Genomic DNA, 17,271 nt, shown 5'->3' on the forward strand with positions numbered 1-17,271 from the left:
TGTAACTATAAATAAATATAGTAGAAAGTACCCAAATATGGCCACCAGCAATTCTTCCCCTTCCTCTGCACACTCCTGACACTGAGAGGTGGAGTCTACTTTCCTTCCTTCACTCTAGAATCTGGAATGGCCCTATCCCTTGACTTGTCCAATAGAGGTAGCCATAGTGATGTCCTGACACTTCTGAGCCCACTTAAGGGAACTGGCTTCTGCTTCTCCTCTTGGAAGACAGCCATCATCCTACAAAGGAGTGAGGGCCAGACTACTAGATGATGAGACGTCACAAGGAAAGAAGCTTTCAACTGTAAGAGGCCTTCTCAGGTGTTGTGGCCCTGGCTGAGCTCCCAGGTGAACGCAGCTTCATAAGTGACTGCAGTTATACCAAATGGAGCTGAGAAACCGGCCAGTTTCACCCAGGCAAGCCACAGAATGAGAAATAATGACTGTTGTTTTAAACCCCTCTGTTCTGGAGCAATTTGTTATGTAGCAATAGGCAACCCAAACATCACAATTTAACCAAAGTCTTTCTCTCCCATTTTAATTCTTGTTGATTTCATTCTTTTTCAGTTTTTACAGTTGTAGGTTTTCTCTTGCAAGAGATTTCTTTTTTTTTTTTTAAGATTTTATTTATTTATTTGACAGAGAGAGACACAGAGAGAGAGGGAACACAAGCAGGGGAGTGGGAGTGGGAGAAGCAGGCTTCCCGCTGAGCAAGGAGCCAGACGTGGGCCCCAATCCCATGACCTTGGGATCACAACCTGAGCCCAAGGCAAATGCTTAACTACTGAACCATCCAGGCACCCTTGCAAGAGATTTCTAAAGGGTGTTGACTTCAACACCACTTCCTTGGCTATTTGTGATATGCTGAAGAGTTCTATGTCAGTCAACTGGCTTTCTGATATTTATATGTTGAAATCTTGAAACAAAATTTTTAAATGCCCTGAAGAGAATCACCTGGAAATCTTTATAAAAATGGATTCTCCATCCTCCCCTCCCCTCATTTCAGCATGATGGATAAGGAATCAGTATACAGCTGTTCCCATGGCAGTGTACAAGTTAATTTAATAATCTCACTAGGAAAACTATTTCAATAACTCAAGTATCTCCTGAATTTTGACTAAAGGAAAATGAGCATGCTAAACACTGTGCACAAAGACACAGAAACTATCAAAAGATAACCCTTACCCTCAAAAGTTTAGAATCCAGTTGCCAAAAAAAAAAAGTTATATCATGTCAATATCAGATTAACATTCGATCAGCCTACACTGGAGATACAAAATTAGGTAATTTTAACTTACACAATGTTATCTATCAATTCTATCTCAATAAAACTGGGTGAATGCCTCTCTTCACCCTTGGAAAGCCGTCTGGCCCCCACCCCATGCATTCAGGCAGGGAGTTATCATCTATAGCCTGGTGATTCAGAGGACAGACAGCATCCTTCTGGCCACAGTGATAGGTTCAGGGATGAACATGTGACCCAATCACAGCCAATGAGACACAATCACTAGACTATGTTGGGACTGTGAGACAGAGGTACTCTTTTTTTTTTTCTTTTTTTTTTTCTTTTTTTTTTTTCTTTTTTTTTTCAACTTGATTCAGAGCTATCTGGCAACCTCAGGAGGAAAGCCTGTCTTAGAAGAAAACTATATTTTAGGAAAACAGAACTGGGAGCCATCTAGAGAAACTGGCCCCTGATGATACCAAAGTTGGTTCCTTCTCTGGACTTTTCAATTCTGCAAGCCAAAAACACACACACACATAGAAAGACACATACCTTTTATTGCTTAGGCCACTTTGAGTTGAATTTTCTGTCTACTGTAAAAGAACTTTCTTAGAAGCATGCTTCTCATCAGTAAAATGAGGATAATACTTGCTACCAGGTTTTGATGGGGTCTGAATATTTTGGAAAGTATCAAGCCTATTCAAACACAAAGTATTGTCCTACTTACTTCCTCTTTACAGCTTCTGCCTATTCCTAGCATAATAACACTTTTAAAGCATAAACATAAGGCTGGACCAAAAGAACATTTTCATTATCAGATATGCTTGTTCTGTGTACAGAGACTTCTGAACCCGTATGTTCCACAGAATTCTTCAAATCATAGAATTCTTTGAAACCAAATCAGCAAAGTTCTGTTTCAATGAGCCGTTTCTTCCTTAGGCCACAAAAATTGCTTTTGCAAATAAAATCCTATTTTAAAAATAGTGTTTGTGGAAAACATTTTACCTGTGATACATGCGAATGTGCTTTGGAAATGAAATTGCCTAGGAAATTCGTTGTTGATGTCTCGTACATTTTCATTACTACTAATTAGTTCAAGTCTAAGTTCCTTCTACTTTCTTGATCTTGCAACTTGCTGCTCAAAAAAGATACAGCCATGTGGGGAGCCAACAATGAAAGCTCTTTGCTCTTTATTTAAACAGCAGAAGATTTTCTTTTCAATAACCAACTGCTCTTTCCTGTCCTTAATTTCTGTTTCTCCCTCCTTTTCAGGACTCTTTTATCCAGCCTTGAGATCTGATGTTTTGATTTGATCCATCTGCAGGATTTATTCCTCATAACCACCACCAATGCCTTTGCAGAAATTCATCATCCAATGCCTGTGGGTATTAGAGGACAGGAATATAAAAAAATTAACAAACAGGAACAATATTTTAGTATGTGAATTCTATCTCAATAAAGCTGTTACTTAAGAAGGAAAAAAATAAGGCAATGAGTAAATACTAATCCAGCACTCCAAGAACCAATAGAGAGCCATATACTGCTCCTTGCCAGAAACAAACCATGACCGGGGCTCATCAGCATGAAGGATGGTGATATTCTTCTCTCGATATCCAAATAAAACCCAGCAAACCCTCCTTCAAGTGTTACCAGAGAGGCATGTGGAATCACAGTGAGTGGACTGAACTGATAAAGGCATTTTATCTTCCAGCATTTAAATGTGCCCTTTAAAGACTAAAATCAATTCCAACATCCCTATTTATACTCTGGTGATACCCATGTGTATATATAGCAAAACATCCATTAGGAAAGAAGACTTGCATCTTTCCACATAATCCAGAATGATGGCAGATTATGACGTGTAATTAAATCAGAGCCATACATAAGAAGAAATATATTGTGGACTGAATCTATTCCAAGCTACCTTCTTTTTAAATTTAATTTTCTACTCCATTTTTTATGTTTCATCTCACCTTGCCCATCTACTTTCCCTGTAATTCATTCCCTAGCTCAGCTGGACTTATTGCTACTTAGACTGGCAGATACAACAGTGAAAAGATGATGTCACCCCTTAGCCAAATTGCACTATTATTATAGAACCGCATGTACTCTCATTCATTTATCTCTGCTGACATCGCTCCACAGGAAGATTTTCCAGGGCAGATGTGAGCTCCCTTGGCAACAAAAGTGGGGGAGAGTGCACATTCATTTTAAAATCCTGAGAGGTAGGATTTAGTAAATCTTGACTCTTCAGAAGTATACTGTGAATAAAGGAGACATCTAATGTCCTCAAATGTGTTCTGATTAAAAACCTCCATCTTGAGCATGAAATACCTTCCCAAATTTATTCTCATCACAGAAATACATTCTCCATCTAAAGGCATGCTTTTGACCCACAAAAATAATGCAGACTAAAGTGGTCTATTTGGCAAGTAGAGGTATATATGCTAAGAAATGACGTACACTTTAGTTATCGTTTGATTACGACTTGGGCAAAAATTAATAAAAGATAATTATGCAGGTTCCATCCAAGTGTGCCAAAACAGCTTCAAAATCGCATAAAAGCATTAGAGAGACAGGATTTTTTTGAAGAGGAAAGCAAGCAGTCGGAGAAGTGGTATAAAACAGAAAAGGCGGGGCGCCTGGGTGGCTCAGTGTGTTAAGCCGCTGCCTTCGGCTCGGGTCATGATTTCAGGGTCCTGGGATCGAGCCCCGCATCGGGCTCTCTGCTCAGCAGGGAGCCTGCTTCCTCCTCTCTCTCTGCCTGCCTCTCTGCCTGCTTGTGATCTCTCTCTGTCAAATAAATAAATAAAATCTTTAAAAAAAAAAAAAAAAAAAAAAAAACAGAAAAGGCACCCCAGGAAATGAGAGTAAAAAGAAAACCCAGGAAAAATCAGGTTCATTTGGGGGTACTTCCCCCATATCCACTCTTCCTCCTTTTTTCCTCCTAGCTCTTTGGAGAAATGGGTAACTTTCTAAAATACATTTTCTATCATTTTTCTCCTATCTTTTTAAAATATAATTAATGCACAGAGCAAAAACTCCAACAGTACAAAAGGGTATGCAAAGAATGTGAAGTCTCTCTGCCACTCTGAGCCCCTCCCCTAGGTACCCACCTCTCGCCTCGCCCAGCAAAGCAAGGGCTGTACTGCCTTCTTGCATCTCTTTATTCTTGGGCGAGCACCACGCGCTCATTCGAGGTCTGATGGAGCCTATGGATAAGGTCAGAAAACCTGTAAAATAAAATACAGAGGAAAAAAGAAGCCAATTCTATTGAAATATGGTTCTGTCTCTGAAGCGGTTGGGGTTCCACGGGCTCCAGGTAAGAGCCTCCACTCTTAGTCCCCATACGTACGTACAAGCCCATTCATAGACATCTCTACCCTGTCCCACAAATGGTGGCGACTTGTCGCAGCGGGTACCATGGAGCTCTGCCCAGATGTCCCGGAAAGCCGGAGAACCCATCGCCTGGCTGCTGTAAGGGAGGTCACGAATGCTTCACACTTGCCCTCTTCCTCAGAGGATCCTCCCCCTCCCACCCCCCACTCCAGCCTGGGATGCACTGCAGCCAAGATGGGGTAAGAGAGCGGACAACCGTGCGGTACAACTCACGCCCCTATGCTCCCTCCCGGATCAGGCTAAAGCTGATGCTTACAGAGGCCTTGCTTAGCTTTTTTTTCCCTTGCCCTGCTCCCACTGCCCCCCTCTCCAACACTCCCCTTTTCCTGCGAGCACCCCTCCTCAAAGCACAAGAATCCCTGTCTTACTCTCTGCTTCTAGAAGTCCCAATGCCCAACGCTTCATGACCACCCCTCCCCTTGAGGTTTCCATTTACTGATTTCTTGGAAAAGATTCCCTATCTGTACACATGGATCCACCACACTCTTTTAACAGCCACATACTATTCCATTAAAGGGATTTACCATCACTAATTTGTCCCATTTCCAGCACAGTCATTTCCAAAAGTTCCTCTCTGGGAACTTAAAAATCTCATTTTTCCACACTGAAATGTGATTACGGCCCTGCCATAGTTTAAGGATCTAGTTCGCTGCGGAGGAGCCCTTTATCTTCTCCACCGGTAAAACGGTAGTCCTTTGCTACCTTTTTGGATTAAAGCTTTATTCTCAAAGCAACTTATCTCTAAATTTGACAAGCTGTAAAGACTCAGCTGGCCCCTGGCCCTTGCATCCGTCAGTCCCCTCAGCCAGAGCACCTTAGCACCCAACCAAGGACCCTTCTCCATGCTAAACAGCAACAGCATTTGTAGGAGCTACAAATGCTCACCTAATGAACAGGTGTCCAAATGAACTTAGACCCTCAAACACTGGGCCTCACTGCTTTCCTCCCTGCCAGTAAGAGGAACAGATGCCTCTTGAGTCTGGTAGGAATGCACGGCCCCTTGCTGTGTCTCACACATGGCTCCTGGCAGCCAACACCCATTCCCAACAGCACAGTCTAAACCCACAAGGGGGTAAGAAGCACTTCCCTCTCTGCATCCCCAACTGAAAGGGGGATCTGGGCACCTAGCTGGCTCGGTCAGTAGAGTACATGACTCATAATCTCAGGATCATGAGTTCAAGCCCCACGTTGGGCATGGAGAAAGAAAGAAAGAATGAATGAATGAATGAGAGAAAGGAAAGGAAGAGAGAGAGGAAGGAAGGAAGGAAGGAAGGGAGGAAGGAAGGAAGAAAGGAAGGAAGAAATGGGGAGGAAGGAGAGAGGAAGGTGCATTTGCTTCCCCACTCCCACCCTGGGTAGTGCTTGTTGTGGCACTTCTTTGAGGCTGACCTGCACCTTCTGAAGAGCCTCCTGGGTGCAGGAATTTCCCACGGTCTCAGTTCCACTTTCCCAAGATTGAAACCAGAACTCATTTTCCCATCGAACAGCTGCTCACAGCGTGCATGGTGAGTAAACCCAGGGCAGAGCAGCATGAGGAAGCAGGTGCTGCTCAGAATCCATTTTCTGGGCAGGAGAGAAGAGACGGGCTGTGGGGTCTAGGGATAGTGGAAGTAGGGTCTCTGCTGGGTTTGTTCAGTGATGTGAGTTCCGTTACATCAAAGAATTGAGACGCATAATTTACTTCGCATTTGTTTCTCTTTCCCTCAGCATCACCCTTCTCCAACCAGAAAAAGATGCTTGGTTTCACTCAAAATCAGACAAATGCAAAACAAATCCAAAGAAATATTTTTTTTCTACCTGTCAGACCGGCAAAGGTGAAAATGTCCAGTGAACTACATTGGTGTGAACATGGAAAAACACGCTGTCGGTGGGAGAATAAACAAGTCCAACCTCTGTGAAGAGAATGGGGCTCGAACTGTCAAGTGTGAAATGTGAAACTCTTAACCCAGCAATTTCACTAATAGGAATTTGTCCTATAGATGGGAGTCCACCAAAACTTTTTTTTTAAGGGCCAGGTAGGGGCGCCTGGGGGGCTCAATCAGTTAAGCATCTGCCTTCGGCTCAGATCATCTCAGGGTCCTTGGATGGAGGGCTGCAGCTCGTGCTCCTGCGCCCTCTCTCTCTCTCGCTCTCTCTCTCTCTCTCAAGTAAATAAAATCTTTTTTTAAGTGCCAGGTAGTAAATATTTTGGGATTCCAGGCCATGTAATTCTTTTTTTAAGATTTTATTTATTTGTTTGTCAAAGAGAGAGGGAGCTGCAGGCAGAGGGAGAAACAGGCTCCCCGCTGAGCAGGGATCCTGATGTAGGATTCAATCCCAGGATCCTGGGACCATTCCCTAACCCAAAGACAGACACTTAACCGGCTGAGCCAGCCAGGCATCCCATTTTCTTTTCAGGCCACGTATTTCTGTTGCAAATACTCAGGTCTGCTGTTACAGCATGAAAGCAGCCACAGACAATATGTAAACAAACAGGTGTGGCTACCACCCAATAAAACTTTATTTACAAGAATAAATGGCAGTTTGAAATTGGCCCACAGGTGTAGATTGCCAGTCTCTTCTGAGTATTCTAGGAAACATACACAAAGACACGGATAGTATATTCTTCGTACCAACAGCCTAAAAATGGAAACCACCTGATGTCCATCAAGGGTGGACTGGATAAGCAAATTAGGGTATCTCCTTTCAATGGAATATTTGCAGCCAGTCAAAAGGAGGCAGCTCTATCTGCACTGATAAGGGTGATACCCAAAATATATCACATTTTTTAAAATGCAAAGTAGAGAACTGAGTACAGTATGCTTCCATTTTTTATTAAAAATGTATAAATGTGGGCTCCTGGGTGGCTCAGTGGGTTGAGCCTCTGTCTCCGGCTCAGGTCATGATCTCGGGGTCCTGGGATTGAGTCCCGCCTCAGGGTCTCTGTTCGGCAGGGAGCCTGCTTCCTCCCACCTCTCTCTGCCTGCCTCTCAGCCTGCTTGTGATTTGTCTGTCAAATAAAAACATAACATTTTTAAAAATGTATAAATGTGTATGTATCTAAGCATGAACATATCTGAAAGGACACACAAGAAGTTGGGGAGGAAAACCAGATGGGGGACAGGAACATGAGGGAGAATTTTTTCACTGTCTGCCCCTTTGTGTCCTCTGAATTGCATACCATGTGCTTCACCGATGTAGAGCAAATAAATACAGTTGAATTTGTTAATTGCATGTGCACTTCTAGTACTGTTCTGGATCACCAAGAATAGACAAAAAAGTAAAGTGGGACTCTGGGCAGAGGACTTTACTATTTCCAAAGTCCACTCCCATGCCCAGAGGCTGCCGTGTCTGTCAAAGAGCATCATAGTGGGAATCAGGAGACCTGGCCTCAAGTCCAGCCTCCGTTACTGACTCTGTGCTGTCCTGGGCCAGGCAACCTCATCACTCTGATCGTCCATTTCCTCTTCTGTACAGTGCAGGCCAAAGCCACTTTTGAGCTATATAATTTATATAATATTACTGTTATTGGGGATATCTTTTAATGTCTCTGGGCCTCTTTCCTCATCTGCAAGTCAGAAAGTTGGACAAAATGAGGCTTTTCACTCTCAGATGCATGATCCCATTAATAAACAAAGTTGTCTTTTACAAAAATTCAGGCAGAATCACCAAGTTGGCAAGCTAGGAAGGATCTCTTCTTGCTTATCTCAAGAGATGACTCCAAATCCAAAACAGAAAATAAGATATCTGTTTGCACTTAAGAGACCCAGTCCAATCTGGGAGTGGGAGAGGTCTGCCTTCTTCCAAGGACATCACCTCCCTTTCCTTGGCCTGGTTGACCCAGCAGTTGTCACAGCCCGGCACCATTTTTTTTTCTCCAGCAGCCACTGGATAGAGAGCACAGCCTGTTGAAAGACATTTAGGAAATGTCAGCCACAAAGACAAATACACTAATAGTGTCAAAGAATAGACTCATGAGTGCTGGCAGGACAAAGAAATGGAGGGATGCCATTCGGCAGGGCCATGTAGGAAAAGCCGGGCCTTGTCCCCACTTCTGGCCTCTGTTAAGAGCTCACCATTTGTATTGTTTCAGGAACTTTAGGGAGGTAACAGGATGGTGATGAGGAAGAGCAGGGTTGCACTAGCCTCCTGTTTCTGAGAATTTCTGGCTATTGTTAAGCAAAAGTTTGGAGAAGTTAAACTGACAGGAAATAACACACTTGTTGAGTTATAAGGTGGCAAATGTTGTGAAATGCTTTTTCAGAAAACGTCCTGCTAAGGGAGAGTGTGCTGATGTGATAAGGAGCAGAACTCTTAAGACCACCTCAGCTGGTGGAAGTCTCTCTCTTTTCCTTCCTCATTTCCTCATTTCCATGAGCTCGGGAGTATAAACCCAGATGCTTTGAAAAGCAAGTTGCAAAGATTCTTCATGTCCCCAACTTCAAAGAAACTTTTATTCTTGAATAAACCATTTTGGCCTCCCAACCTTAGAACCAAAGCAACCAGTCAAATCTAAGAGATTTTAACAAATCACAAACTCTCCCTGGAAATGCAGAGAGTACAGTGGAGACATATCCCCAAAAATGACAGGCTGGGACAGGGTGAAGGGAATGGGTGGCCTTAAGGCAGGAGAAGAAAAGGAAGGTGAGATTTCAAATGTGAATTACAGATTTGCGCTTTCTCTTTGAGAGATGGGAGGAAATAGTCATTAAATATAAGTCACAGGACATACAAAATTTGTATAAATCTTGGTGGATTATGGGACAACTAAAAAGAGGATAGAAAAGAAGGAAAAGAAAGAAAAAGAAAGCGAATTCCGGACAAGAATTTGCTATGAGAAAGACAAAAACTGTATGATTGCATTTATTTGCGGAATCTAAAAAACAAAACAAACCAGAAAGACTCACAAACACAGGGAACAAGCTGTTGGCAGGACCAGTGAAGAGGATTAAGAAGTACAAACTTCCAGGTATGGGGGCGACTGTGTGGCCCAGGTGGTTAAGTGTCTTACTTCAGCTCAGGTCATGATCTCAGGGTCCTGGGATCGAGCCCGGAGCCCCATGTCAGGCTCTGTGCTCTGTGCTCTGTGCTCAGCAGGGAGTCTGCTCTCACTCTGTCCCTTCCCTACCCCGCTTCCGGACTCACACTCTCTCTCTCAAATAAATAAATAGAACCTTTTTAAAAAATAATAAATTTAAATAATAATAAAAATAAAACAAAAATAAACCAAAACATTCCAGGTGTGGAAAAGTCACAGGGATGAAAATAATTGTGTGGTGAGCGATGGGGACTACACTTACTGTAGTGAACATTATGGAACATAATAGAGTTGTTGAATCCCTATGTTGTACACCTGGAACTAACATAACATTATATGGCAACCATATTTCAAAAACAAAAATTTTTTAAAAAGAAGGATTTGCGGGGCGCCTGGGTGGCTCAGTGGGTTAAGCCGCTGCCTTCGGCTCAGGTCATGATCTCAGGGTCCTGGGATTGAGTCCCACATCGGGCTCTCTGCTCAGCAAGAAGCCTGCTTCCCTCTCTCTCTTTCTCTCTGCCTGCCTCTCCGTCTACTTGTGATCTCTCTCTGTCAAACAAATAAATAAAATCTTTAAAAAAAAAAAAAAAAGAAGAAGAAGAATTTGCTGTGTATGCTCTTTGGGGGTTGCCCAATAAGGATCAATCTCATGATGGGGCACTTTGTGCTAGAGAAGAACAGGCAAACCCTGATGGGGGAGGGGGCTGAGAAAGAACATTTGGAACGACCAGAACCCAAGGGTGTCCTACAATTTAACTCAGTTATGACCTACCTACCTGAAAATTGCATCAGATCCCACAGATGAAGGACTCAGTCCCACAAGACTGTCCCCTACTTCAGATGCCAACAGCAAATAGTAGGTTCCCAGTAGGGAATAGTAGGTCCTGTCTCACTTGACTACAAATTGGATGTTCCTATAAACTTCTCCCCCTTGGATTTGATTACTTGTAGAACAGAACTCAGCTCACAGAACTCAGATATACAGTTCACCAGTTTATTCAAGAGTATGATGAAGGATACAGATGAACAACCAGATGAGATACATAGGGGAAGGTCTATAGGAGGGTCCCAAGCACAAGAACTTCTGTCTCCGTGGAACTGCGGTGTGTCACCCTCCCATTGTGAATGTGTTCTCTCATGTGGAAGCTCCCCAAACCATTTAATAGTGGGATTTTATGGAGGCTTCCACACATAGGTATGATCAATTATTAACTCCATTTCTAGTCTCTTTCCCACCTCAGGGGTAGGGGGTAGGGCTGAAAATTCCAAGGTTCTAATCATGGGTTGGTCTTTCTGGTGACCAGCTCCACCCAGGATCCATCCAGGATCCTCATTAGAACAAAAGATGGTCCTCTCACCCAGGAAATTCCAAGGGATTTAGTACCCTGTTTCAGGAACTGGGGTCAAAGACAAATACTAGAATAAGAGATGCTCCTAACACTCTTATCATTTAGGAAATTATGATGGTTTTAGGAGCTGTGGTACAGCAACCAGGGGCAGAAACCAATATATGTTTTCTATTACCTCACTGTACCTTATTTCCATTTTTACTATTTTGCAAAAATACTGCAATATACAACCTTATTCATGTGTCTTGGTGTAAATATGCAAAAATTTATTTCAACTAATGTATATGTACAGATAGAACTGTTGATCTCATCGTATGCTTACTTTAAACTTTACAAAATAGTGCTAAATTATTTCTAAAGTGGTTATAAATAATTACAACTTACACTCAAACCTACTTCCCAGAGGACATTATATGATTTTTTTCACTTTTGACATTCTAATGCATGTGAAGTGCTTTCTTGTTTTAGCTTAAGTTTTCCAGATTAGTAGTGAGATTGAGCGTCTTTTCATATGCATTTCCAATCTGTAACTTAGATCATTTTTCTATAATTCTGTCTGTTTCATGTGGATCTGTAGAAGTTTCTTATACATTCCGAAAACCACTAATTTCTTTGATATATCTGAGCTGATTTTTTTATTTTTTATCTTGCAGATTGGAAACCAAAATATCAGTAGTCCATTCTGTAATTTAAAATTCAAGTTATACAGGTATTCTTACAAGAAAAAAAAAGTCTCCCTTGATTTTCTGATCTAAAAAATTCCTGGGGCACCTGGGTGACTTGGTCAGTTAAGTGTTTAACTCTAGATTTCAGCTCAGGTCATGGTCTCAGGGTCTTGAGATCAAGCCCAGTGTCGGGCTCCGTGCTGCGTGTGGAGTCGGCTTAAGATTCTCTCTCACTATAGACTTCAGGAAGCAAACTGAGGGTTTCAGAGGGGAGGAGGTGAGGGGATGGGAGCCCAGTGATGGGTATTAAGGAGGGCACATATTTCATGGAAGCACTGGGTGTTACATGCAAACAATGGATTATCAAAAACTAATATGTATACATACTGTATGATGACTAACATAATAAATACACACATACTTACATACATAAATAAATAAATATAAAATCTATTTTGTCTGATATTAAAAAAAAAAAGATTCTCTCTTTCCCTCTTCCTCTTCCCTCCCCTCTCCCTCCTTCTCTAAAAATAAATAAATAGGGACCCCTGGGTGGCTCAGTCAGTTAAGCAGTGGGTTAAGCCGATGCCTTCGGCTCAGGTCATGACCCCAGGGTCCTGAGATCAAGTCTGGAGGCCTGCTTCTCTCTCTGCCTCTGCCTGCCACTCTCCCTGCTTGTGCGCACTCTCTCTCTCTCTCTGATGAATAAATAAATAAAATCTTTTTTTATTTTTATTTTTTTTAAAGATTTTATTTATTTATTTGACAGAGAGAGATCACAAGCAGGCAGAGAGGCAGGCAGAGAGACAGGAGGAAGCAGGCTCCCTGCTGAGCAGAGAGCCCGATGCGGGACTCGATCCCAGGACTCCGAGATCATGACCTGAGCCGAAGGCAGCGGCTTAACCCACTGAGCCACCCAGGCGCCCAATAAAATCTTTTTTTAAAATAAATAAATAAATAAATAAGTACTAAAATATTTCTATCTTTGACTCTGATGCACTAAAACTTCAACAAATGACCAGTTCCTAGGGTGCCCAAGAATATTACAATATATGGTCCAAAAAATAGACACAAGCACCTCCCCTCAGACTTGTTTTAAACTTTCGGTATCAGTCAAGGTCCCCCCCTATTCCCCAAAATGGAAACAGATGATATACCCAAATTAGGAAAATCTGAAGAGGTTCTAGCAACAGAGGTATTAATTCCAAAAGGGTGAGTGGGTGTAGGGGAACCATGAGAGATCGTGGTAGTCTAGACAAGAGCAGTGACCCTCTGCTGAGGGACACAGCTGCCTGTGGCCACCTCACAGGAAGGAGCCAGGGAAATAAATGCCTGACCTCATATTCCTCTCTCCCTCCCTTTCATCTCCCACAGAAAACTGGAGAACATGAGTACCTTTAATGTAATCTGTGCAAGACAGCCTGGCAGGTTGGAGAATAGTATGGGGAAAGGCAGAGAATGAATCTAGGGAGGCATACTGAAGAAATTCATCACCCTTGTGTGGCCAAATCATTTCAGGTTCCATCCCATGTGTAGGAAAGGCAGATAACTTGATGAAGTTATAAAGGATTTTGAAACGTTTTTCTTTCTTTCTGAATCTGAGTTAAATCATGAGTTGCTAAGGCAAGAGATTCACTCCAAACTATACAAAGTATTTGCTTTGTATATGCTTTGTAGTATACTTTGTATACTACAAAGTATATGCTTTGTAGTATACTTTGTATACATTGTAGGATACAAAGTATACTACATTGTATCCTACAATGTATACAAAGCATACACCAACCCTGTATAAAGAAATCTACTGAAGATCAGAAATGTTGAAGAACTCACAATTCCTTGTAAACCCAAAGGGTCTACTATAAACTTTTAAATGTTAAGGGTGTTTTAGATGTTAAGGATGACTTATTGAAACTATATTGGAGTAATTAGAACAAGGCAAGTGACAGATCAACTGTAGGGCCAGATACATAGTTTGTGGAACACTTTGTCTCCTGTTTTTCATCTTTCATCTCCAACAAGGAAAAGGAGTATCAGACAGGAAATAGTAGAACAAGCATTCAGAAAGAGACCTAAAAATCCAAACTGGGAAGGGATTTTAAGAGAGCACCTGGGTTCACAACATCAGTAAAACCTCCTGACCCCGACGAACTACATCCCAGCCTACTACTGGAAGAACTCAGTGATGAAAGGAGCTGCTACTTGTTCTCTCTGAAGAATCTTGGGTAACGGGGCAGGGATGGACAGTGCAATTCTCAGGCAGGCTATCAAACATCACTTTGAACACAGAGAGAAGGATGGAAAGAATTTAAACATGCCTAGGAGTCAGGAAGGACAGGTTATAATTTAATTAATAGCATTTCCCTCCCCCCCACTTTTTTTTAACTCTGCCAGACTGGTAAATTAGAGAAAGCGATCAACACTGTGCTTCAGCAATTTAGCTCAGTGTTTGATAGAGATGCACAACTTGTAAGCAAGATGGAGGAGCTGGTCCAAATAATCACAAAGATAGATGATAGTTATGAATCCAGGTCAACCCAGAGTCTCTAGTGCCATGGGATTCTGTCTTCAGCTTGTCCTGTTTTTCGAGTAGAAAGCTAAGTGTACAGCCAACTTGCTTTTCCTCTTCCTTGAGGACTGGGAGAGGTAGCCAATATATTGAATGGCATAGTGAAGATTCAAAGGCCAAAATAACGAGCTAGATTTCACACGAAAAAAAATTTTAATTGAGATAAACATAAAACACTACATTTATATTCTTTAATGCATAAGAACAGAATCAGAAAAACACAACTATCCTTCAAACTAAACAAGAAGGGTTTTACTTCTTGCTTTTATTTCTTCCCTCTTCGAAAACCAACCAACACTACTGTAGATGAATGTTTCCTAATAAAAGCATAAATCCACAGGGACCAAAAGAAGGAGAGAGGAGGAAAAGAGGACAGGAGGTGTAGGTGATAATTTGATAGATGGAAAACAATAGTAACTGAGTTGGCAAGTTAGTTACTTGCCACCTGAAGTATCTGCAAACAGGGATACCTCTAAGAATGAAGCAAATTCACCTCGAAGAACCCTGGAAAGACCTAGAACTAGGAGGCCCAGCTACTGCAGGAGGGAGTGGTGAAGCACAGAGTCAAAAGAAGAAGTACATGAGGGGCGCCTGGGTGGCTCAGTGGGTTAAGCCTCTGCCTTCGGCTTGGGTCATGATCTTGAGGTCCTGGGATCAAGCCCCGCATCAGCTCTCTGCTCAGCAGGGAGCCTGTCTCCTCCTCTCTCTCTCTCTTTGCCTGCCTCTCTGCATATTTGTGATCTCTATCTGTCAAATAAATAAATAAATAAAAATCTTTAAAAAAAAAAAAAGAAGAAGAAGAAGTAGTAGTATGTGAAAATATGAATAGAATGAGCTGCTTAAGGAGTGCTTGGGTGGCTCAATCCATGAAGTGTCTGCCTTTGGCTCAGGTCATGATCCCAAGATCCTGGGACTGAGTTCCACATCCGGCTCCTTGTCCAGCAGGAAGTGTGCTTCTCCCTCTGCCTGCCTCTCCCTCTCCCTCAGGCTGCCTCTCCCTCTCCCTCTGCCTGCCACTCCCCCTGCTTGTACTCACACACTGTCTCTCACTCTTTCTCTCTCTCGTGACAAATAAATAAAAACTTTAACAACAACAAAAAAAGAAGGAGCTGCTTAGTGAGAGAGTGTTTCCGTTCACTTAGTAAGTTTAAGCAGATGTTGGGCAACCACTAATCAAATATGTTATAAAAGTGATTTAAGCTCTTGGTAGAAATTTGGTTCCAATGACCTTTCAAGTCCCATCACCCCTGAAATCCTTAATCATTGTGCAGACAGGCCTCCAATTAACTTCTGCATGTAGTTCACATGAGTTTCCTATAGGTGGCACTGTGGCATAAGATAAAACCGCAAACAGCAACTACTACCGGATTCTCCAGGCTATGGTAGAGTATACAGGGCAATACATAATACACAGAATGTTTCTCAATTTTGAAAAATCAGAAGCCTGAACCTATAGATTCAGAACACCTAAGCACAAAAGTTCTAGTGACTCATTAGCCTTTGTGTGCATTAGTTTGTCTTCCTTCTCAGCTCTGGCCATCTGCCTTCTTTCATATCTCAGCTGTGACATTTCTCTTCAGTCTACTTGTCACTCTTGGACAGCAAAATAAGTGATAATGCAAAGTAACTATTCCTTCACATCCCAAGTGTCCTGCTTCATTAAGTGCACCTTTTACCTCAGAGCTCCTAGGAGTGTGGGGCCCTACAAGCTTTATCCCGTTGATTAAAATAATGATGATGTAGGAAAGATGCTGGGTCTGAGCCTATGGCCAAGAAAGAATTCTTGAAATGTCTTTGGTGCAAAAAGGTGGTTTTATTCGAGCACTAAGACAGGACCCATAGGCAGAAAGAGCTGCAATGGGGTCACGAGGAGTGGTTCATTATATACTTTCAAGTTGGGAGGGGGTTAGGGATAGCGTACGTCCCTTAAGGAATTTCGGAAGCAAGGTTTCCAGGACCTTGAGGGGGCTAGGTATTGGGAAAAGGTCCTTTATTATCATCTAATAAAGCCTTAGTCATGAGACTCTTCAGATATATATCGGTGAGCCATATGCTTGGGGGATGATTGCCAACATGTATCTTGGGGGTTTCGAGACAAAGGAAGTTTCTAAAAAATTTTTTATATGTTCAAGTAGACTTACAGGATCCTGGGATTTGGGTTAAGATTGCCTTTTGCCCTTAGCAGAGAATTAACATCGAAGCAGGTGAGTTCCTAGAGTAATATCACTCTGCCTGTTTCGAGGACTTGGGAGCGGGCTGTAGGCAGTAAGGAAATTTTTCTTTCGTCTTTGTTTCCTACATCAGTAATAATAAATAACAACAAAACAAAAAACTATTTTCCTAGCACAAGTTCAGACCAGTGCCCCAGATATGATTGTCTCTGGCTCTCCTCCCTTTCCACAGCTAAAGGAGATTTATGCTTTGCTTCTTACAAAGTAATCACTTAATATCTAGCTCTTCCTGACAAATTTTGCTATTCATCAAAGCTGTAAATTTGGTTTCTTTATTTCTCTTATCTGTTTCAGATTTACAAGATCCGTGGGGAACATCTGCTTCTCCTCAAGGAATGTCTTCTTCAGTTCCATAGATTCAGATTACTCTGTTCCTATGTTCAGGTCTCAATTCCAAGAAAAATTCCAAAAGCTAGGAACCTTTTTTTGAAAGAGAGAGTGTGCCAGCATGCAAGAGTTGGGGAAGGGGCAGAGAGAGAATCCCAAGCCGACTCCATGCTGAGCGTGGAGCCAGACTTGGGGTCCTAGCCAAAACCAAGAGTCAGCAGCTTAACCGACTGAGCCATCCAGGCAACCCACGTTAAGAATCTATAGAACTGTCAAATACAATCATTTTTGGCATTACTTATCTCTGGACTTTTCAAACCATGGATTTTTTCCCCCTAAATACCATTAGTAAACCCCAAAACATAGACTGCCTTTTTTTAAGTTGGGTCTAATGTACCTGGCAAAAAATTAGGAGTTGAGGAGTAAAAAAAATTCCACATTGATTCTTTCAGTGATTAGATCTGCAGTAGAAATGGTACCTTTGGGGCA

General features: G+C 42.2%; 1 protein-coding gene across 3 annotated transcripts in view; it reads right to left on the bottom strand.

Annotated features, from left to right (window-relative positions):
• Positions 1-1,745: 1,745 nt before the first annotated feature.
• The window catches only part of LOC125100272 (uncharacterized), a 42,112-nt gene continuing 26,586 nt past the window's right edge, over positions 1,746-17,271 (bottom strand). For 2 of the 3 annotated variants that reach the window (XM_047730365.1, XM_047730363.1), the window contains exons 4-5: positions 4,342-4,458; positions 1,746-2,604 (exon numbers count right to left, since the gene is read on the bottom strand). In XM_047730365.1, the coding sequence (XP_047586321.1) occupies positions 2,594-2,604; positions 4,342-4,458 (128 nt within the window). In that variant the 3' untranslated portion in view covers positions 1,746-2,593. The remainder of the gene's footprint in view (positions 2,605-4,341; positions 4,459-17,271) is intronic. The other variant, XM_047730364.1, reaches the window with a different exon arrangement.

This window comes from Lutra lutra, chromosome 5 (genome assembly GCF_902655055.1).
Source record: "Lutra lutra chromosome 5, mLutLut1.2, whole genome shotgun sequence".
NCBI classification, from domain to species: domain Eukaryota; kingdom Metazoa; phylum Chordata; class Mammalia; order Carnivora; family Mustelidae; genus Lutra; species Lutra lutra.